Below are 21,611 nucleotides of genomic sequence, written 5' to 3'. Positions count from 1 at the left end.
AAACAAGGAGGAGGTGGCACAAGAGTCAGGCTGCTCCTGGGTTTCCATTTTTCTCCCTGATTTTCATCAAGGTTGGCCGTTTCTGTAACGGTGCAGAACGACGCCCTTGCAGGGTGCTGCAAGGGTTCGTGGTGCCCAAGCTTTGCAAGGAAGGACCTCCTCGGGCGGGGGCGTAGGTCCAGGGGGGTGGTTCTGAGGAGCCTGTGGGAGCCCAGGGGAGGGCCGCCCGCCTCACAGGGCCCAGCAAGGCTCCCTGGGGGCTCACTGGGGGGGCGGGGGGGGGGGGGTAGTGTGAAACTGAAAGCGTGTCCCCAGGAAGGCTCTGGTGCCTTCCGTCTGCAGGACTGCAGTTGGGACAGAGGGTGGGTGTCCTCACGGGTCAGAGTGTCTCCTTGGCGCACTCCAGAGACAGGTGTCTTGGGTGGGAAGGGGACGAGGGTCCCGCACCAGGCATGTCATGCTCAGGATGAGAGGGCACTGGCCAAGTCGTGGCACCCCGGCCACAGCGAAGTCTGGCATTGGACTTTTTGGGACTGGTCGGGGGGGGGGGCTGGGACAGGAGGGGGCATCCGTCCACCATGGATGTGCGTGCGCTCCCAGAGGCGATGCGAGGCTCTCGCTCAACTCCTGAGCGCCCTCTCCCTCTTCTCTCCCCAGTTTGCCATGTGGGTGGACGCTGTCATATTTGTCTTCAGCCTGGAAGACGAGATCAGTTTCCAGACCGTGTACCACTACTACAGCCGGATGGCCAACTACCGGAACACTGGCGACATCCCGCTGGTCCTGGTGGGCACGCAGGGTGAGTGGCATGTGCAGGCGGCTGCGCGTCCACGTGCTCGGGGTCCCGGCGGCGGAGCCCTGTGTGAGTGTGGGCGTGTCTCTGTCCTCGGCGTGGAGGGATTTGCAAAGACGCAGTTTCCTACCAGTTTTGACGGTGAACATGAAATTGTCCCATTTTCCGAGTTGCTTCTGTGGAGAAATCACTGAGCCGCCTCAACGTAACGTGCACAGCCCCCCGGAGTGCCCTAGAAAAAAATAAAATCTATTTTCTCTTCTATGTTAGGTTACCTTAATTCTGTTACGTAAAGTGCATAAGCAATCTAAAAGACATATGTTTACTAATCTTTGGGGCCCCTTTAAAATAATGCTGGCTTCTGGCATATTGCAACTGTGTTTCACTTTGCTCTATTTGTTAATCTCTCATAATCTTTATCTTAAGTCTAATCGGTCCCTCAGACAGCGGAGAACCGTATTGTATGAGCATGCTCGTTGTTTTCTTCCTGGCCACTTAAAGCGACTCCAGGGGAGGGGCCCTGCCTCGGCCACAGACTCGCTGACACCCTGGCGTCCACCCCATGAAAGTCAGATTTTTAAAAATCAGAGGAAGGTTACCTTTAAAACTGCATTGTGACAAATACAGGTAAGTTAAAAAAAAAAAGTCACGTCCTGGAAAATTGGATTATTTCCTCAGTTTTTGGTTCATAACCTGTTTTTGTTAATTCCTTTAGAGTTAGCCCGTGAAAAAGAAAGAAAACAAAAACAAACACACACAAAATAAAAGTAGGATTGGCAGGGGTCGGCCCTTCCACGCCGGACAAGACCCCCTGACAAGAGCTGGCTGTCTGGATGGGCAGCAGCGGCCAGCTGCCCCGCTGTGCCAGGTTGGGGTGCACGGAGCTCAGCAGGCACCTGGCCGCCACAGCAGGACCCCCGGCTGGAGGGCCGAGGGATCCTGGTCTTGGAGCCGGGGTGCATGTTGGCCCTCAGAGGGGACTGCAAGCTTTTCCTCGGTGCACCAGATGTGAAGGGTTACGGTCGGGCTGTCAAGGAGAGAACGCCCCCCCACTCCCCCGCAGCTTTGTTTTTTTAAGCATGTTTATAAATGGCCAGTGGTCCAATAACTAAAACCTTCAGGAGATTCAACCTAAAAGCAAATAGAAGAGAGGCGTTTTTTGTGTGTGCCTTCAGCGCCCTCTAGTGGCCAGGAGGAAACAGGACGCGCCTGTAAAAAGTCCCTGTTCCAAAGCACAGAATTGGCTTGAGTGGGTGACTTGGAAATTCTTAATCACGTTTTGGAGTGGGTAGCTCGTGTACAGCCGGTCCTGCTCAAAGCTTCCGAAAGATGAAGCGAGTCCCTTCCAGTGCCTTCCTGCCCGGGGCATTTCTGAGCGAGGCTCCTGCCTCCTGGCTGCGACCCCTGGGGCTCTGGCAGGGTCCCACGGAGGAGTCTGTGCGAGGCTCCCCCAGCGCCCACGGCACGCGAGTGTCAGTGAGCGGTTGCTCTGGTCCCTTTCATCGCGCCACGCGGGCAGCTTCGCTGAAGTCCTGCCTGGGTGCGGGAGCCCCTGTCTCCCCGAGGCAGCCCTGCCTGCCCTTCTGTGTCCCGGCCAAAGGAGGGCACGACCAAGCCTCCCACCCGGCAGTCCGAATGTCTGCTGGGGGCCTTGGGCGACCCCACGGAGGCCCTGGGGATGCCCTGCGGTGGGCACTGAATCGGAGGTCCAGCCCTTGGGTCCCTCTCCTTGACTGTGTCTGCGGGGTGGGCAGGTGGAGGTCTGTCCGCTGTCCCGTCCATGTGCCTGAGGCTTTGTTTGTGCCGGACAGAGCCACCCTGCATGCACGGTGTTACCAGTGGGGGGAGCTCTCCTGGGGCGCCCTCCGCCCCTCGCCAGAGCCCTGATTCCCAGAGGCCGAGGAAGCTCCGCCCACACAAAGGTGACCAAATGTGGGCCTCTGGAGGGTCCCCCCTTGGCCGCTCCTTAATGGCTCGTAAACCAGCTTCCTGCAAAGCCTGCATGTCTGTCACCCTTTGTCCACCGGCCTGGTGGGACGCCAGGGCAGTGGCCGGGGACCCCCTCCCCCATCCTCCCTCCTGAAGGCGGGGCTCCTGGACCTCCTCACCCACCCCTGCCGGCTCAGCTCTGGGCAGCATCCTACATTGGTCCCCACCACCCCAGTGTGACTTGGACACCCCCCCCCCCGCCACGAGAGTGCAGATTTTTTTTGCCTGCTCTGCGCACTGAGGTCTCTGTGTCTGGAACCAGAGCCGACCCCTGTGGGGGCTCCCTGAGCCCCTGCTGAGTGCAGCAGGGTGCGGTGCCTCGGCGGTCAGCTGCAGGCGGCGACCCTGGGGTTTCCCCTTGTTAATGTCTTTCCCTGCGGGGCCACTTTTCATGCTCCCCCCTTCCTTCCGGAGCTCTGGGTAGTCTTCTTCTTACGTTTCAGAAGCAGGGTCCCCTAGTCTCCACAGATTCCTGGTAACGGGGCCTGGCCTGGCGTGCGAGGGGTTGCTTCGGGGGCAGACTGCGGTTGAAAACTCCGGGTTCGGTGTAGGCAAGGCACAGGCTTCGAGCTCCTCGCGATCTGCCGCTGGGGGAGGAGCGGCAGCTGCCGGCGCTCACCGCCTTGCCGCCCGCGCTCCTGTGTTCCAGACGCCATCAGCTCCACCAACCCGCGGGTCATCGACGACGCCCGGGCGCGGAAGCTCTCCAGCGACCTGAAGCGCTGCACCTACTACGAGACCTGCGCCACCTACGGCCTGAACGTGGAGCGCGTCTTCCAGGACGGTGAGTGCTCCGCCACCGCCACCGGGAGCGCAGCGCCACCTTCCGGTCTGCGCAGGGGGCGGAGTCAGCCCTGGTGGGGGGCGGGGCCTCCGTTCCGTCCTGAGCCGCTGCCGGAAGATGCAGCCACACCCGGCTCTGAGCAGCCCCGCAGGAGACTCCGTGTCCCGTCGTCGCGCGGCCGTTCTGTGTTCCTTTCTCAGACTACTCATGACACGCATGTCGGGCACATGTATGCACGGCGCCATTTCTTCTGCACGGCTGTTCACTGCTCCTGATTCGGGCCGTCCCTTTCAAAAGGTTCGGGCGTTTCATGTTGGCCTTTGCGGACAGGGAGCTGAAAGGAGGAAGGGTTGAGTTGGGGCGAAAAACCCAAAAACCACACCCTCGGGCTCGGGGCCCGGAGGCGGTGTGGTCTGCAGGGGTGACCGAGCGCCTGCCCCCAGCACAGTGCCGGGTCAGAGAGGACGCTCTTGGGGGTGGGGTGGGGGGGCCGTGGTTGGTTCCCAGGCAGGAGGGCTGCTCACACTGATCATCCCTAAGCCAAAGTCGGGTGGGAGGAGGGGGTAGGGTGACGGGAGTGAGAGTCGGTGGGGCGGAAGGTGGGCTCTAGCCGGGAGGTCGTGTTTCCAGCATCCGTCCGGCCTCTGATGGGACTCTTGGGAAATAAATCCAGGTCCCCTCCCCTTCTGGTGGCAGCTCCACCTTCCTGTCCCGCCCCTCCCTTTCCCTGCTCTGGTGCCACGGGCATTGGGGGTGGAGGAGACAGCCAGCGTGGGGTCGCCCTTCAGGGGCTGCCCCAGCCACCCAGGGGTGCCGGGCTTGGTGCTGTGCACCGGCCCTGGTGAACAGCTGCCCGTGTTGGTAAAGCGTAAGTTCCCCTAAACAGGGACACGTGCCTGCCCTTTTCACTGGTTTTCAGGTGAAATTGCAGGAATGCTGTACTGGATGTAGTCTTTCATTCAGTTTCCAGGACCGTGACCCTCACATTTACGGGGTTTGCTGGGGCCACATGCGGGGACTGCCGGGTGGCTCTGCGAACATCAGTGAGACCGTGGGGCACTGGACAGGGAGGCACCTGGGCTTCTCCGGGGTTTGACAGGTCCCAGTTTACCAACCTAGAGCCCCAACCCCCGGGCCCGTGCAGTGGGGGCCAAGTCCAGCCAGCGGCCTGTCCTCACGAACAGACCCTGGCGGTTGCCCTGCCGTGCCCGGGCCGCACAGGGCGGGCCGCTGTGCTTCTCACTGTAGAGCTGAGCCGTGGCTCTGGAGACCCCGGGGCCCCGAAGCCTGGGGTGGCCGCTCTCTGGCCTTTACAGAAAGCTCGCTTGTCCCCAGCACAGGAGGGACCGAGTCCAGCTGCGGGGTGAGTGTGTGCCGCGCTGCTGTCGCTTTGCTGGTGCGTTTGTGCCGAGCGTGCAGCTTCCTCGGACGCGTGGGCGGGTCTCACAGAGCGAACCCGTCCTGGGGGGGGCGAGGTCAGAGAGCCCCACGCCCACACAGAGGGGGTGATGCGGGGGGGGGGGCCCCCGGCCAGGGGAGATGGCGGGGGGCGCCTTTGCAGACGCCACTGTCGGCAGCACCCAAGGGCCTGTGTCGCCGGGGCCGCCTCGGGTGGCCGTTTGGTGGTTGCAGCTGCTTCCTGGCTCCCTGTGGTCCGCGCAGGCTGAGCAGGGCTTGCGTGCGCGCTCCCTCGGAGGGCAGAAGGAGCCCATCCCGTGAGGGGCTCGGGCCACAGGGGCCGAGGGGGGGACGGCGCCTGTGCTGCCGCGGCTTCTGTGCCGGCTGTGGTCTCGGCCTCAGCGCCGTCACAAACATGAATTTAAAAGGAAAGTGGCGGTTATTTTGCATGCTTTGTATGGCGATTATGTAGTGTGTGTGTGTGTGTGTGTGTGTGTAGTCAAATGATACATTCGTTTGTTAGTGGTCAGAGCAGTTGCTCCTGCAGTGGCACTGGACTCCGGCCTTGGAACCATTAGCCGGCAGGGCCCGTTCCAGCCTCGAGGGAGGAAAAACACTTGTACGTTCAGAGCGCGACGTCGAGGCTCAGAAAAGTCTCGGCACCTGCCCAGAGGCGCTCCGCCCGGACTGGACGCCCAGCTTGGGGCCTGGGGCCTGGAGCCTGTACCAGGCCTTTCGGAGAGGAATTGTCTCCTGAGAGTAGCTTTTGATTTGTTTAACGTCACCCGTCGGGAGTGAGCTGTTTCTGGCAGAGCGATGGTCTGAACTGTCGGTGCGGCCCGTGTTCTGCAGCCGCAGCTGCCGGCAGCGTGGAGTCGGTGAGAGCTGACCGTTCCTGACTCGGTCCTGCTCCCGGGGAAGGAACCGTCACAAGGAAAAGCCTTCCGACTCTTTCAGAAGTAAGACGGGAGGGCGCCGTCGTGACGTGCAGATGAAGGTGGATGTCCCCGCGAACAGCGGGCAGCAGGAAATGACCTTCTGCTGCGCAGCGCTGCAGAGCGTCGTGCTGGCTGGGGCTCTGGTCTTCTCGCCCCGGGTCGGGGGTCGTCCCACGGTGCTGCTCCGGCGGGAGACGAGGAGCGCCCACCCCCACACGCTCTCGGACACGCACAGAGACGCCCGACTCCAGCCTTGCGCCGCCCTCCGTGGTGGTCCTCCTGGGGAGACTCCTGGCCCGCGCCCAGAACTCATTCCGCCGGCGACGTGAGAAATGGCCGTCTCCGTCCCTCCCTGCGCGGCGGCCCCATGGCTGTGCTGTGCCCCCGGGGCTCCCGCTGATGACTGCACCGGCTGGAATTAGCCCGAGTGCCGCTAATGCATACAAATGGCTTTTATTTTGTTCGTGATCTGCTCGTGATGCCACAGCATTCTGCACTCGCTAATGTTTTTAAAATGATGAAACGGCCATGTACTTTCTGACCTATTTAACCCTCCCCGGAGTTTTGGGTCAGAACAGGATGAGCACAGGCCTTCCCCGGGATGGCGAGACCGAGGTCGGTGGAACACTGTGCTCTGGTGGAATGCGGGCCCAGTCGGGGCCTCACTCTCGGGTCGAGGAGGAGGTGTTGCCGGGCCCCGGGTTGTTTAGTCCGAGGCAAGAGGGAGAGCGGTCCCCAGGGAGGCTGCCCTGTGGTTGCGGAAGGCTTGGCCTTGAGAGGAAGGGTAGCTTTGCCCCAGGGATGCGGGCGCTGAGGCTGGAGCTCGTGCAGGGGAGAGTGGGTGGCGGGTCAGGCGGGAACCAGGGGGCTGGCGTCCCCATGGGCCAGGCTCCAGAATCGGGGGTTGGTCTGTGTACGTTGTAGCACAGGGTGGTTAGAAATTCTGTGAAGTGGGATGCACAAACCCCCTTCTCTCTCAGTCCCGATTTGGGGAAAAGCAAACTGGGAAGAGGGGTTTGTAAACTTGTTTGTCTAAATGGAAAACAGGCTGTGAAGCTCTGATGGGCGAGTTGGGTCTTGTGAGTCCACCGGAGAAAAGAGAGCGAGGGTTTTTTGAAGGATGCGAGGTGTGGAAATACAAACCACCCGTGGCACCTGCCCCGGGGGCTGTTACTGTCAAGGCCGGGCGTGCCTGCGCGCGCCCGTGAGTTTGAACAGCTGGGTTTTATTGGGCCCGTTTCACGTGCTCTCTTGTTGCATACTTTTTCTGCGATACAATCACGAAGTTTCGCGTTGCATTCCGTTGAGAAGCAACTTTTGTCCCGGTTTGGATGGTCAACGCCGTGCTCTTTGCCCCGTCGGCTGACCTGCCCCGGGGCCGGCGCCCCTGCGGGCGGCTCTGCGGCTCGGGCTGGCCTGTGCCCTGCGTCGTTTCGGAGGGCGCCCCTCGGGGCCGGGACCGCCAGCCCGGCAGCAGCTCAGCTCTCGCGCTCGGTCCTTGTCCGGGGCGTCTGGGTTCCTCCACAGTGTCCCTTTCGACACCCTGGCCACCCCAGACATTTTCATTGTTAAAAACTTTAAGTTTATTAACAGACAATAATTATAACTTCCAGTGTTTCAAATATTTTCAATGGGTCTGCCCCTTACTATGAAAATAAGCCCGCCTCCCCAAAAGAGCTGTTTTGGGGAGAAAGGCCGGGCCATCTCTCGGGCAGGAGCAGTCTGGCGAAGGGAACGGTGTGGAAGCAGGTGGTCCTGCCTGCGCCCTCGGGCGTAGCAGGTGGGTCCTCTGTGAAGGGGACACTTGGTGCCCCAGAGGGCAGGTGGCCTGGGGCTGGTCCCCAGCTCCGTGTGTAGCCTCGACCTTGGGCCGTGAGCTCGGTGTCCGGACGGCATATTCCCTCAGCTTCGCTAGTCCCTTCTGCCTGGAGGTGTCACCTGCACCCTTCCCTGTGTCCCCTCCGGGACAGGTGCCTGCGGGGAGCAGAGAGAGCGCTCCCCTTGGCTCCATGTCGGGCGGCGCTCAGAGAGGCCCGAGGAGCCCGCTGAGCCCACCCCCGTTTCCACTCACGGGGAGCCCCCGAGCCGGCCACGCTGGCCCTGCTCACACGCAGCCTGTCTCCGGAGTGGGATCCTGGACCAGCCTCGGGGCCGCTGTGCTCAAAGTGCTGCCCCCCCCTTGAAGGGACCTAAAAATCTTAATTCATCATGTAATGTTTGGGGTGTCAAAATTTGGGGAGCCCCTGGAAGTCACGACAAAAACTGAAGAATGTGTGAGCATCTGTGCTTCTTCCAGCATGTGCTGAGTTCGCTGCACAGGCAGGTGCAGCAGGTGGAGTGTCTGTGTCAGTAACCTGAGCACAGGTGGCGGTGTGCTGTGGTGCCACCTGCGTTCTGCCGTGCACTGTCCCCGAGGAGCGGGCCCCTCCGCTGGGCGTGTGGGGTGCAGGCCTCTGAGCTCGTATCGACACGTGCCGTTCCCAAACAGCAGTCTGGCCTCTGAGGGTGTGAAGCTGGTCCGTGTGGCGATGGCATGGAGATCGCTGCCTCATCTGGCTGGGCCACGAGCAGAGCCACGCCCGAGTCCCCAGGCTGCCTCCCCTCCAGGTGGGCAGGCACTCTCACCTCTTCACCTGCAGGGGGTGCTGTGACCCCCCTCCTGCCCCCCGGACTCCAAGGGCAGCCACAGGTCAAGGAGAATTTTTTTTTGTTTAAGCTTTTGGAATTTCAGGGAACTCCTTCCCATTGAACTTTGCTGTAAATTGTAGGAAAATAAAAATACCGAACGCCAGCACAGTCACCTGGATGCTGGGAAATACTCCCTGCTCTGCACCAGGAGGTCGTGACTGAGATACTGCGGTGTCTCCTGCATTTAAGTCATCTCTTGCCTGACGCACAGACGCAGAGAGTTTCAGATCCCGGAGGACCGAGGGTCCCGGCCAGCCCGGCCCTGCGCCGTACAGTGGGCCGGCAGGGCCCTCGAGGCCCCTCCCAGGGGGCAGGGTCAGTCTCGAACAGGCAGCTGGGCCTGAGGTCCGAGTCTCCCGGTGGCATGGTTTCACCTGTGCCCTACACTCCAGAGCCACCGATTGCACTCGAAAACCGGGTCGTGAACAAAAATGCTCCTCAAAGTTATCGTTCTCTTACTCAGGGTTTTGGGGTGCTGTGCAATCGTATCGTCACCATGCAGATTTTTTCCAAAAAGCTGTTGGATAAAAACTCATTACCTACCGGTGGGGGTCTGTGGCTCCGGGCGCCTGAGACTCAGCATTTGCTGTCCAGCTCTCGGTGGCGTCATGTGGTCAGCTGCCACTAGGGGGCAGTGGAGGCTCTCGGAAGGATTATTCCCACTGGCATTTTTTTTTCCGCCTTTGCCGGCACTGTGGGGAATGCAGACATAATAAAACTCACTGGTTTAAGAGATCGTTTAGACCCGTAATAAGATGCACCTCATAAAGCGTGTGAAGTTCCTGGATCAGCAGCGCACGGATACAGAAGTAAATAGTCCCATTCATTGGAACGGGGACGGAAAAATCACAGGGGTGAAATGATATATTATTCTGTTTAACTACCAACACCTTCCTCCTTTTTGCTGTGCATGTAACTTCAGAGAATGAGGCAAAAGATAGGCCGTTTAAAAATGGAGCAGCATGACCGGGTTTATTGTGGAGCCTGTCGTTCTGTTTTAAGGAGGCCCGTCCAGAGCCCTGCTGGCAGTGGCTGCAGCCCAGCCTCTCACGCTAGAGTCTGTGTCCTTGCTCTAACTGCAGGAGGGGCGCACCTGGGCCCAGCAGGGGGGCTGTGGCCACCAGCCTCCGCCCCGCTGCTGTCCCTCCGGGGGATGGGCGGGTGGGGCGATGAGGGGGGCTCAGGTCTCTTCTCTGTGCCCTCTGGGAGTCGGAGGCCTGGAGATCAGGCCGGTTCCTGGACAGGGGGGATGGAGCTGTCGCATTTGGAAAGGTGACATTCCGTTTTCGGAGGGGCTCATCGTGGTCTGGGATCACCCAGGACGCCCGGACGTCTCGCGGTTGTCTTCTGTGTGAGCTCGGGGTGGGCTTGGCACATCCCTGGTCCTCCGTCTTGGTTTGTTGGGAGGGGGTTCTTTTTTTTTAAACAGTGATTTGTTGTGCCATTTATTTATGCATTCACTGGTCAATTCTTGCATGTACCTGGACGGGGCATCGAACCCGCAACCTTGCCACGCCAGGATGACGCTCCAGCCGACTGAGCTGGTTGGCCAGCGCAGGCTTCCGTCTGTTACTAGTTCTCTGCACCCCTCAGGTGAAGAAGGTCTCCCTGCTGTTCCCGTTGTTTATTTCTCACTTTTACCCTTTATTTTCTCCCACTATCTAGTTTCCCTTAGAAATTGTTGTTCTCAGGTCAGGAAAAATTCAATTTATTTAGAAAAGAGGATTAATTACATGTTTGTGCCTCAAAGGAGAAACACCGAGTCACCGGCCAGTCCAGGCAAATTGGGTTTCTCTTCTCAGGTCACTCGCAGATTGAGTGTTCAGGGTTTGTAAGGAAGCAGATGCGCTTTGCAGAGTTGTGCAGCGTGCGGGGCGCGGGGTGGGGCGCGCGGCAGAACCCTGTGCGCGGGAAGGAGGGCGGGTATCAGCGGGACGCGTTCATCAGGGCGAGGGCCCCGTCCGTGAGTGGGGGTGGCTGCCGCAGGGTGGCCTTGGTGAGGCCCAGCAAGGGGGTGTCCCCGCCCCTGAGAACGAGAACTGGGGGAGCCAGCCGTGGGGGTGGAGCGGTGGCCTGGGTTTCAGGTGTTTCCCTTGAATGAAGCCGTTTGTGGGCTCTGAGGAGTCCGCAGCACCCACAGAGAGTGGGTTCGGGTCACAGTGAGGCTAGGGAACCGGGCGGGGGGGGGGGGCGTCCCTTATTTATCGGAGCCTCTCGGAGAATTTCTTAGGGAAAGAAACAGCCCGCGGTTGAAATAGTTTGAAAAGCCTTGATCTCGTTCGTGTGACTCCTGATTACAGACCTCGGCGAATGTCCTAACGAATCGAGTCATTCAAAACACCCGGGAGCGAAAATCCCTACAAATTTGGATCAGAAACTTCTAACACCGGACCTCCTCCTGGGGGTGTCGCGCCCTGGGGTCCGTGCACGCGTCTCTCGGGGTTCCCGCTGAGCAGGAGGGTGTGCAAGGGGGTGGCCAGGGAGGCCACCCCACCTTCCTCTCCCGCCCCCCCTTGGCAGGCTCCGTCCCCACGCGGCTGTTAGAGAAACGCACACAGTTCGCCGCCCCAGCTCACGCTGCTGAGTGAGAGGAGAACAGTTAGGGAGCCCTCGAAGACGGGCTGTGTGTGCAGAGCTCTCCGCCAGGATGCGTCGTTAACGCGGCTGCTGTAACGTGATGGTACCGCGCGGCGGAGGCGCTGGGCAGAGCCCGGGAGGCGGCTGACGGACGGCCCCGTGTGCCCCGTGCGCCTGGGCCCGTGGACGCGCGGGTGCACGCAGGGGCCCAGTACCCGTGCTTTTGTTCTGGGGCTTGGATGCCAGGCCAGGGGGCACAGTGGCCACAGCCTCGTCCTGGAGGGGGGTCCTCAATGACGAAAATGCGGCCGCGCCCTTTCCTCGGGGCTTTGCCATCCACGTGGGCGGTTTACGTCCGTTTCTGTGAAAATACATTTTTTCATACGTTATCTGTTCACATACTTAAACATTATTTCTGACTATAGTAACATCCATTTGTAGAAATACAGAAAACTCCAATGAACCAGTGAAAATCACCTGTTCCCACCTTCTGGCGGTGAACGTCATACTGGATTCCCTTCTCGTCGATTTTCAGTATTTGTTAAAGCAACTCTGGGGCTCTGTTCTGTGTTGTGTGTAATAACGCGCTCTCCAAAGACCTGAGCAGGGGGACCGCTCCTTCATTCCCCCTAACGCCGGGTGCCGTTGGCCTCCCAAGGCGGCATCTGCCAGCGTGGGCCTGCGGGCCCCGGGGACGGAGGGCTGCTTGTGAGACTCGCTCACCTTCGTCCGTTCGTCCTGTACGTGTGTCCTGCGTGCCACCTGGGGGCAGGTGTGCTCCCCTGCTGCTCCTCCCCTGCTGCTCCCCTGCTGCTCCTCCTCTCCTGCTCTTCCCCTGCTGCTCCTCCCCTGCTGCTCCTCCCCTGCTGCTCCTCCCCTGCTGCTCCTCCCCTCCTGCTCCTCCCTGCTGCTCCTCCCTGCTGCTCCTCCCCTGCCGCTCCCCTCCTGCTCCTCCCCTGCCCCTGCCCCTCCCCTCCTGCTCCTCCCCTGCCCCTGCCGCTCCCCTCCTGCTCCTCCCCTGCCCCTCCCCTCCTGCTTCTCCCCTGCCGCCCCCCCCCCCGCTCCTCCCCTGCCGCTTCCCTGCTGCTCCTCCCTTGCTGCTCCCCTCCTGCTCCCCTGCTGCTCCCCTCCTGCTCCCCTGCTGCTCCCCTGCTGCTCCTCCCCTGCTGCTCCTCCCTTGCCGCTCCCCTGCTGCTCCTCCCCTGCCGCTCCCCTGCTGCTCCTCCCTTGCCGCTCCCCTCCTGCTCCCCTGCTGCTCCTCCCCTGCTGCTCCTCCCTTGCCGCTCCCCTCCTGCTCCCCTACTGCTCCTCCCCTGCTGCTCCTCCCCTCCTGCTCCCCCCTGCTGCTCCTCCTCTCCTGCTCCCCCCTGCTGCTCTTCCCCTGCTGCTCCTCCCCTGCTGCTCCTCCCCTCCTGCTCCTCCCTGCTGCTCCTCCCCTGCGGCTCCGCTGCTGCTCCCCCCCTGTGGCTCCGCTGCTGCTCCCCTGCTCCTCCCCTACTGCTGCTCCCCTGCTGCTCCTCCCCTCCTGCTCCCCTCCTGCTGCTCCTCCCCTCCTGCTCCCCTGCTGCTCCTCCCCTGCTCCTCCCCTCCTGCTCCCCTGCCACTCCTCCCCTGCCACTCCCCTCCTGCTCTTGCCCTGCTGCTCCTCTCCTGCTCCCCCCTGCTGCTCCTCCCCTCCTGCTCCCCTGCTGCTCCCCCCTGCTCCTCCCCTGCTGCTCCTCCCCTGCTGCTCCTCCCCTGCTGCTCCTCCCCTGCTGCCCCCCTGCCGCTCCTCCCCTGCCGCTCCTCCCCTGCTGCTCCCCTGCCGCTCCTCCCCCCCTGCTCCTCCCCTGCCGTTCCTCCCCTGCCACTCCTCCCCTCCTGTTCCCCTCCTGCTCTCCTGCTGCTGCTCTCCTGCTGCTCCTCCCCTGCTGCTCCTCCCCTGCTGCTCCTCCCCTGCTGCTCCTCCCCTGCTGCCCTCCTGCCGCTCCTCCCCTGCCGCTCCTCCCCTGCCGCTCTTCCCCTGCCGCTCCTCCCCTGCCGCTCCTCCACTGCCGCCCCCCTGCTGCTCCTCCCCTGCCGCTCCCCTGCTGCTCCTCCCCTCCTGCTCCTCCCCTCCTGCTGCTCCCCTCCTGCTCACAGCATCTCCTGATCACGTCTTGATGGGGTGAGGTCCACTCTGAATTGCCCAGGCCGGCCCAGGGTGCACGTGCCAGGAGAGGAGGTGGCCCGGGACAAGCTCCTAGGTGGGGTGGCTGCATCTCCCACTGTGTGTGTGAGCGTGGTGACATAGCCTGCCGGGCCACCGCGCTCCTCCCCACCCGCGCCCCTGGTCCCCAGCGAACTGTGCCTGTAGCTGGCTTCCGGGTGGGCTTTGCCACGGAAGGAGAGGTCCCTCGCCAGAACGGAGCCCGTCTCCTCGGTGCGTGGATTTCTCGCCGGAAGGGGAGGCACTGACGTCATTAAGCGCACACATTCAATAAATACAGGGGAACCTGGCTTCTCGGACATGATTCCTTCCAGGAAACTGTCGGAGGAGTGATTTGTTTGAAAACCAAACCTCCCGCCTCCCGAGAGACGCACGCCTGACGTGCAGGCATCAGCACGGAGCGTCGTCGGGCAGAGGGGCGGCCTGAAGGGTGCCCGACGGCCGAGACTTCCTTCCCGAGAACGGCTGGCTGAGCTCCGAGGTTTGGCTGCGTCGCAGAGGGCCGGACGGGCTCTTTTGGACCCCTTCCTTTGGCTGGCAAATGGCCAGACGAAGCTGGATTCATAGAGTCACTCTCAAATCCCACGTGTCCGTTTGCCCAAACGCAAACTCTTCTGAGAGACTTAAATGGAAGCTGCCATCGAAGGGCGGGGCTGAAGGCACGCCGTCGCCTCGGAGTTTTGTCCCAACGACTCGGAACAGCCGGCGGGTGTCGGGGAGAGACGCCTCTGGTGGGAGGTGAGGCTCAGGGTCCCGGATGGCAAAGCGGGGCGAGACCCGGGCCGAGGCCCTGCGAGAGGTGGGGGGCTGGAAGGGGGTCCTCCAGAACATGCAGGTCCTGCCCGATCCCCGCACCCGGGAGCAGCACCTTGCGCGGGGAGAGGGCGTGTCTGCAGCCGAGGTTAAACTCAGGACCCTGGGGTCGGCGTGGGTGCCGTCACGTGGGCCCTGGTGGGGGGCTGGGGGGCATGGATTTGACCTCAGAGGGAAGGGCGGTGTCGGGGGCAGAGAGCTGTGAGGATGGGCAGCTGCCAGCCAAGGAACACCGCAGCCCCCCAGCCCCGACGGGTCAGCCTCGTGGTACGCCGACCTTGGACTTGTGGCCCGCAGAGCTGTGAGAATACATTTCCAATGTGTCAAGCCACCAGGTTTTGGGGAACTTGTGAGACAGGCCCGGGAAGCTTCTGCAGGCGGAAGGGGCCACAGGGACTGGGACGGCTCGGGGGAGAGACCCGGTCCCCTCTCCTCGCGTGGGGTTCGGACGGGGGAGGCGGAGCTCAGACACCTGGAAGGAGCCTTGTGACCGGGAGGCCATGGACCCTCCACAGGCCACCTTCAGGGTGACCTCAGGCTTCTGGGGCGCACGTGACCAGTTTGGCTGAGGGCAAGGAGAGAGCAGGTCAGGGGACTGGGTGACCGGGGGTTCAGTGGCCACTGGGGGCGGCGGAGACCTGCGATCTGCCCTGTTTCTCCTGCCTGAGGACAGACCCCAGCCTGGAGCGGCTGGGGCCCAGCGGGGTCGGGGCTGCGAGGGGTGGGGTGGCCCCTCCTCTGGTCGCTCCCATCTTGTGCGATCACGGGGCTCCCCAGCTCCTGCTTCCCACGCACTGCGTACCCGGACTCGCACCGGCCCCGCCAGGGCCCCCGCCTGGGTTCTGCTGCCACATTTAGCCCTTTCCTTCCGACCTTGACACAGGCCCTTTCCGGAAATTCTGAAACACCTGCCCCGCCCCTCCTCTGCCGGGCTCCCCTCCGCGCGGCCCTCTGGCGGCGCCGTTCCCGAGAGCTTGCGGCCTCAGCGTGAACAACTCGGGTCCCCGTTGACATTTCGTGCTCCAGAAACAGCATCGGGGTGCTTCGCCGTGAGTGCCAGGGAGAAACGAGCACCGCGTGTGCACCCGCCGGCCTGCTCCGGTGCCCTGGGCTCTTGTCCACAGCCCGGGGTGCCGGTCAGCGTGTGCACCCCCAGGGCCACGTGGCCCGACCGGCTGCAGCAGGCGCTGGCCTTTGTCCACACGTTCAGCCTCACAGCCAGCCTTCTCGGAACAGGAGAAAAAACGTGCTTGGAACAGTGCGTCGCGGCCGGTCTGGGAAAGTTTGGAGACCATCAGAGGAAGATTTGCACTTGACCCAGAATCAGAGCGCTTTCTTGCCCTCGCTCTGTTCTGTTTTGATTTTCCTTGTTCAGCTTTTCGCCCGTTTAGAAGTAAGTACCATGGAAATAGAAGCAGATCGGTCCGTGGTTTCCAAAACAAACCACAAAACTCAGGCGGGGTTACCTGGCGCTTTTCTTTAGAAGGTCGTTGAAGTCGGTGGAACCCAGAGCCCAGCTGTTTCTTCGGGTTTGCTGGTGGCAAGGCCGGCGGAGCTGTCGCAGGTGCTGGGACACACTGGGAGACCACATGCAGGTTAGTTCTGTGAAGACAGCTGCGGTGGGACAGCCGCTTGCCGAAGGGCCTGGGGCCAACGGTATCAAGGAAGTTCAGTGGACCCGCAGGAAATTCAGATGCCGGGCCTGCCTGGCATCGGCCCTGTTCTGCCCAAAACAGCCGGCGCAGGTGCTGCTCTGCGTTCAGTGTTGGAGACACAGGTTGAGTCACGGGCGGCTCCTCTCCAGGCAGGGCTGCCCCCGCACAGCGCGGCGCATGTCCAGTGGAGAACCCACGTCCAGAAACCCCGCAGGATCGAGATGGCAGCAGCTGCACCGCCCCACAGCCTCGGCCGGAGTCTGCCGGGTCCTCTCCAGTCCTTGGGGGACAGGAGGCCCCGGAGCCGTGTGAGCGTGCCGCCCAGGCGTGAGCTGCGCGCTCCCCTCCAGGTTCTAGAAAGGATGGCATTCTCAGGTCCTGCCGCTTCCCTCCGGTCCCTCGGGTCACTGTCCCCGCACCGGCGGGGTTCTGGCACAAGTGGGCTGGTGGGAACACAAGACTCAAAGCAAAGCCTTCGAGGACGCAGCCTTGCCACGCCCCGAGTAAAACAGCCGGGGGTTGAGAGAAGCAGCATTTAAGGGGGAAGCAGCGCCGGCGCCCCAGCGTGGGCCCGGCTGTGCACGTGGTGACGGAGCCAGTCCGCAGCCCCGGCCCCTCCCCTCCACCGCGGCAGGCGCGTCTGTCTGCGGGAGGCGCTTCCACTCTGACCGCTGCTCTCAAAGGAGCTGATTGGGTGTTTCCAGTGACGGTCTCAGAGTCCAGAACAGAGGTGGTTCCAGAGTATTAGCCGTCTCGCCTGCTGCAGCAGGACTGGGGGGGGAGCTCCCCGAGTCGGTGGCGTGGGCTGGGGGGACAGGCACTCCCTGCCCTGCACTCCAGGCCCCCGGGCCTGGCACCTGGCACAGTTGACACAGACCAGGGTCAGCCTGGGGAATTCTGGCCCTGTCTTCTGAGAGTCAAATCTGCTTTTCCATAGGAAGGGTTCGCTTTCTGCTGTGGATTCTGGGAGCGACTGGGAGGAAGTTCGCCTGGTCAGGAGGAGGATGAGACGGCAGCCCTGGCTGGGTGCTCAGTTGGTGGGAGTGTTGTCCCGATACGCCAAGGTTGCGGGTTTGATCCCCGGTCAGGGCACATCTGAGAACCGACCACTGAGTGCACGAACAGCAAACTGATGCTTCCCTCCCTCCCTCCCTCCCTCCCTCCCTCTCTCTAACGTCAATGAATATAAAGTAGTAATGACCAGGGAGACGGCCGTCGTTGAGGGCAGGGATTGGGGCTGTGTCATGGGCCAGCAGCTTTGTGGTACAAACCAGGGAGGCTTGGGGTTCGTCTGGGCTCCGCCCACAATGGACGGTGGCCCCATGTGAGTGCCCTCTGCTGGGCACAGGCTGGTGGGGTGCGCTGCCTCTGCGGGAGGGGGTTCGCACTGACGCCGCCCTGGCTTGGGGCCCGGAGGCCGGAACCTCGGTCAGGAGGGCAGGGCGTTTGACCCACCCGGGCGTCCTGTGACTGGGAGGACGAAACTGTCTCAGTGACAGTGTCACGTGGTGGCAGTGACAGTCTCCACTGAAGCAAAACGCGTCCTCTGTGGGGTCTTGTCACAGAACAGGACGTGTTCGCACAGAGGCTTGGAAAACCACTCCCTCCCGTGTCCCCCCACCCCTGCCTGGCACCCCCCCCCCCGCCCCCGCCTCCCCCAGCTCGGAAGGCGAGAGCGCTGTCCCTCCTGGGGCCTGGGTGTCTGAAGCAGGGTGTCCCTGCCCACCCTCCGGCCTTCCGGCTCTGCCTCACTGTTCCGAGTTTTCTCTGGAGGTGGGGGGGTCCGCTGTCCTTACAAGGTGGGTCAGTGAACGTGGGCCGGGAACCCGCCTGGAGTCACCGCAGAAATCCCCAGGACCCTGTGGTGGCAGCGCCAGAGGGCTGGGAAAGGGGCCCGTGCAGGGACGCAGACGGCCGGGTCACTTGTTTTCCCATAAAAGCCATACCGGGTGGCCGCCCGCACGCCACCCTAGGGTGCCCATGGTGTGTGACTCGAGGTGGGTTTTGGCGGGGCGCTCCGCCTCGACTCTTGGGGTGTTTGTGCTCTTTCTGAAAGCAACATTGTCTGCTTTTCACGCTATAGGAAGCAAACGTTTCTCAGTGTAGCATTTTCTCCAGAAACTCTTTAAATAGCATATCTGGCTGCCCCAGAAAACACCTAAACCCGGCGGGCAGTTCTGGAGTATTTTCAGGCCTCAGGCCCGAGCTGCTCAGCAAAGGTCAGGCAAGTCGCAGTGCGGCCACTAGGTGGCAGTGTGGTCACAGCCAGAGCCGCCCTGCCTGGGGAAATGGAAGATCAGGTGCCACATCCATTTTAATTTGAAAGATACAGTGAATTGCGCTAGGCAGAGAGGGGCTGCGGTGGGAAACTGGAAGCCCGTGGCAGGAGCGCGGTCGGCTGCGGACACAGCACAGCCCAAAGTTCTCATCCCTCCAGCTGCTCCGTGAGTGCGCACCTTAGAGAAAATACACCTGGATGGTGGTGTTTCCTTAAAGGGGCGGACAACACCGAGCCCTTAGAGAGGATGGGGGGGCTGCTCACGGGAGGCCGGGGTCTTGGCGTCACCCTGCAGAGGTTCCGGGGAGCAGCGGCACCTGCTGCCCGTTCTGCACGCCCTCGAGCAACACAGCCATGCCCGGCTGTGTTTCCAGAAGGTAGTTTGGTGGGATTTGTTTATTTTTTTTTTTTTACAGCTGAAAAAATAAGTTGAGGAATTTAGGTCTAAAAAAAAATGAATAGCTACAGGTAACCGCAAAAGATATTATTGGCAGATGCAGCAAAAAATATATTTCCCCAGAAAATTGGATTTTGCACATAAAACTTGGTAATACTAATAAAGACAGGTCATTATCAGCTTTAAGCCAAATAAGCAAGCTCAGAGAGGCACCGTCAGGGAGGCTGGTGGTGGTTTCTTAATTTTTTTTTTGGCGACGTGTAAATCAGCTTTAGCTGGCGTGCGCACCTGGGATTGGCTCGACCACCCCGGCCCTTCCGACGGCAGGCGGAGCGGCTCCTAGGAGCCGGTAATTTACGGTCCGCCGGCGAGGTGTGTTTATGTAGAAGCTGTGCAGCGGTGTGGCTAATGAGAAAGATCAGAAATTTACAGCCCTCCGTGATTGATAGGATTACTGCCGCAGCATTAATTGAAATCCGAGGCATCGCAGCTGTGTGGGCTTGTGTGGCGGGGAGGGGGGGAATCACTTGAAGTACACGGGAACTTTCAGATTCGCTCCCGAGCGGCCGAAGGGCCCTGTCCCCGCTGGCAGTCCGGTCGGCGGCAGAAACAGCCGCCCCTTGCCGCCGCGGCGCAGGTAATTACCCGCAGATAATTCCGGCATTTGCTCTGTAACCTCCTCGTGGGAGGCGGTTGCACGTGTGGGGGGAAGAAATTAAATACTGTGGCGTTTTTAAAATGGCTTTAAAATTTCAGGTGTATAATAATAAAATTCTCTATGGCTACTCTTTGCTAAATATCCTCCAGACTATTTAAGACATTCGGGGGGGAAAAGACTAATAATGGTGGAGGCAAGCCTGTGATATCATTCATTTTCTCGAAATTTCCACTGGTTGTATTTAACCTGGGCACGTCTGCAGTCATCTCCGGGACCTTTCCCTGCCCGTCATCTTTAAATGCACCATTCTCGTCGAAGCCCAGCCTTGTGAAAATGTCTACATTTTCCCATTAAGTGCTTAAAAAGTAATAAAACTACAGCCATTAGACTTCACTCATCAGAGCTGTATCAGGAGAAATATTCTTCGGCGCAATAAATCTGACCGAGGGTCCGACACGCACGTCCCCGGATTCATTCCCTGGAAATGGACGTTTGAAGGTAAATTGCTTAAGTAGGGCCGTTTAAATTTTTAATACAATCTTATTGTAACTGTTAGCAAATGATTAAAGTGCAAAGGGGACTTATATGTTTTGTAAGATTTATAATAAATGCTCTGTGATGCCTCTGCTGGGCTGAGTTATGGATGTGATGGCAGTCTGGCGTGTAGAAAGGGCCGGAGGGGCGCCCCAGAGACTGAGTCGCGTCCCCCGAGCACAGGTGCCTTTTCAGGGGACACCTGTTCCTTCCTGCATCACCGTCTTTCATGGCCTAGAGGCGTCCACAGGCGTGGGAGTGTCCCCTGCTGCCCCGCGCCGCCACACGGCCAGCTGAAGCTGCCGTGAGGAACACACAGGCTGAAATCCCCGCTCCCCTCGCCCGTTTGCTTTGGGGGCGGCAGGTCCTCCCACGGTGCCGTTTTCCTGAGGGGAGGCGTTCCCGGCAGCTGGGACTCTCCGCTTCCTCTGGAGCATGCCCTCTGACCTCTGCTGTTCGGCGTGGCTGGCCCTGGGTTTGTGGTCGGGACCTGCGACCAAGGGGCAGGACCAGCTCCTCCTGGAGGCCTGGGACGGCGTTGGCGGGGCGCCCTCCCGGGCAGCAGCTCAGCTGCAGGCTCAGAGCTGGACCGCTGTCTTCTGTTTTGGGGACACCGTCTCAAAAAGGCCGTTGTGGGGCAGGTTGTGTAACACGTTGGACAGGTGGCCGCAGCCCCCGGGCAGGCTTGGCTTACAGCCTTGGCGTTCTCGTGTTCACAGATCTGTCTTTTCACAAATCAGAGGTAAGACCCCCCCCCCCCTTCCCCCACCGCCGCCGCCAGCAGAACACCGGGACTCGCTGCATTTTAACGCTCGCTGTTCCGCGGCGGCCGGAGCCCGAGCTGCAGTGTCTCCGAGGTCTGGCTGTGCACCGTCCTCCCCCTCGCCTTTTTGTGTGTCTGCTCACCAGAAGACGAATGTGTTGTGAAGACAAAGGCAACACCTTTGCCATCTTTGCTCTTTCCTATTATTTTTTCTTTTGGAGGAAGGACATAAATACCCCGGTTTTCCGAACCCTCTCCGGCGTCATTCAGCTTCTTGCGTTTCCTGGGCCGCGACTGGTCTTTTCCTGGGGAGTCTCACCCCCCCCCCCCCCCCCCGCCCCAGCACCCATTTCCCCTGCCTGTGCTGAGAACGAGGGTCCCTTTCGCATTACCTTCTGCTTCCTGACGTAGATCCCAATGGCCTGGGCCATTAACCAGCACGACCCCGAGCTCCTGTCTGCCCACAGTGGGTCCCCCCCACCCCCAACGCCTCGGGCGTTTCCAGAGGCCCGACTGGGGAAGCTGGTACGGGGACTGCCAGTAGATGCAAAGCGACGGGAGAACTGCAGGCCCCTCCCATGTCCCGCTCCCCGAAAACATCTGCTTTCTTTGAAGGGCTTGATGGAAGTCCCGTCGCTTCCTTCTCGCCCTCTAAGTCTCCCCGTTGAGTGGCGCTGAGGGGCAGCATCGCTTCGCACAGGTCTGGCGCCGAGAGAGCCCCGGGCGTGTGCGGCGAGGTGCCCTCCGCTCCCGCTGGGGAGCAGGTGAGAGTCCCCTTCGCGGGGACGGCGGAGGGAGACGCTGTGCCGCGGCCCCGCCCCATACAGCGCGCATGCGTGCGTGCGCAAGCATTTCGTGCTTAAACGGTTGGGGTGCGCGCGGTAACCTCCGTGACCGGCTGCGGGGGGTGGGCTGGGGCGTGCGAGTCCAGCCTGCGGTTCTGTGACGTGTTTCCGAAGCGTCCGCCGGTGTGTTTTAGTTTTCGCTCCTTTTTTCCTCTGCGGGTCGGAACCACGCTGCCGCCGAGGACAGCGCCCCTCGGTGGTGTGTTCGCCCCGTGCACCTTCCTGGGCGGGCGGGGGGCGGGGGGGCGGTTACAGCGAGACCTTCCGGGTGAGGACGAGGGGCTTCGGAGCTTCCTTCCGTCCACGGCCGGCG

At 61.3% G+C, this 21,611-nt stretch overlaps 1 protein-coding gene across 10 annotated transcripts in view; it reads left to right on the top strand.

The window, feature by feature from the left end:
- AGAP1 (ArfGAP with GTPase domain, ankyrin repeat and PH domain 1) overlaps positions 1-21,611 on the top strand; it is a 348,436-nt gene that overhangs the window by 127,267 nt on the left and 199,558 nt on the right. For all 10 annotated transcript variants that reach the window (XM_036022678.1, XM_028509859.2, XM_028509858.2 and 7 more), the window contains 2 exons: positions 658-799; positions 3,432-3,566. In XM_036022678.1, the coding sequence (XP_035878571.1) occupies positions 658-799; positions 3,432-3,566 (277 nt within the window). The remainder of the gene's footprint in view (positions 1-657; positions 800-3,431; positions 3,567-21,611) is intronic.

This window comes from Phyllostomus discolor, chromosome 4, assembly GCF_004126475.2.
Source record: "Phyllostomus discolor isolate MPI-MPIP mPhyDis1 chromosome 4, mPhyDis1.pri.v3, whole genome shotgun sequence".
Classification (NCBI taxonomy): Eukaryota; Metazoa; Chordata; class Mammalia; order Chiroptera; family Phyllostomidae; genus Phyllostomus; species Phyllostomus discolor.
The sequence above is the reverse complement of the archived record's forward strand: the minus strand, read 5'-3'. Positions and strand labels throughout refer to the sequence as shown.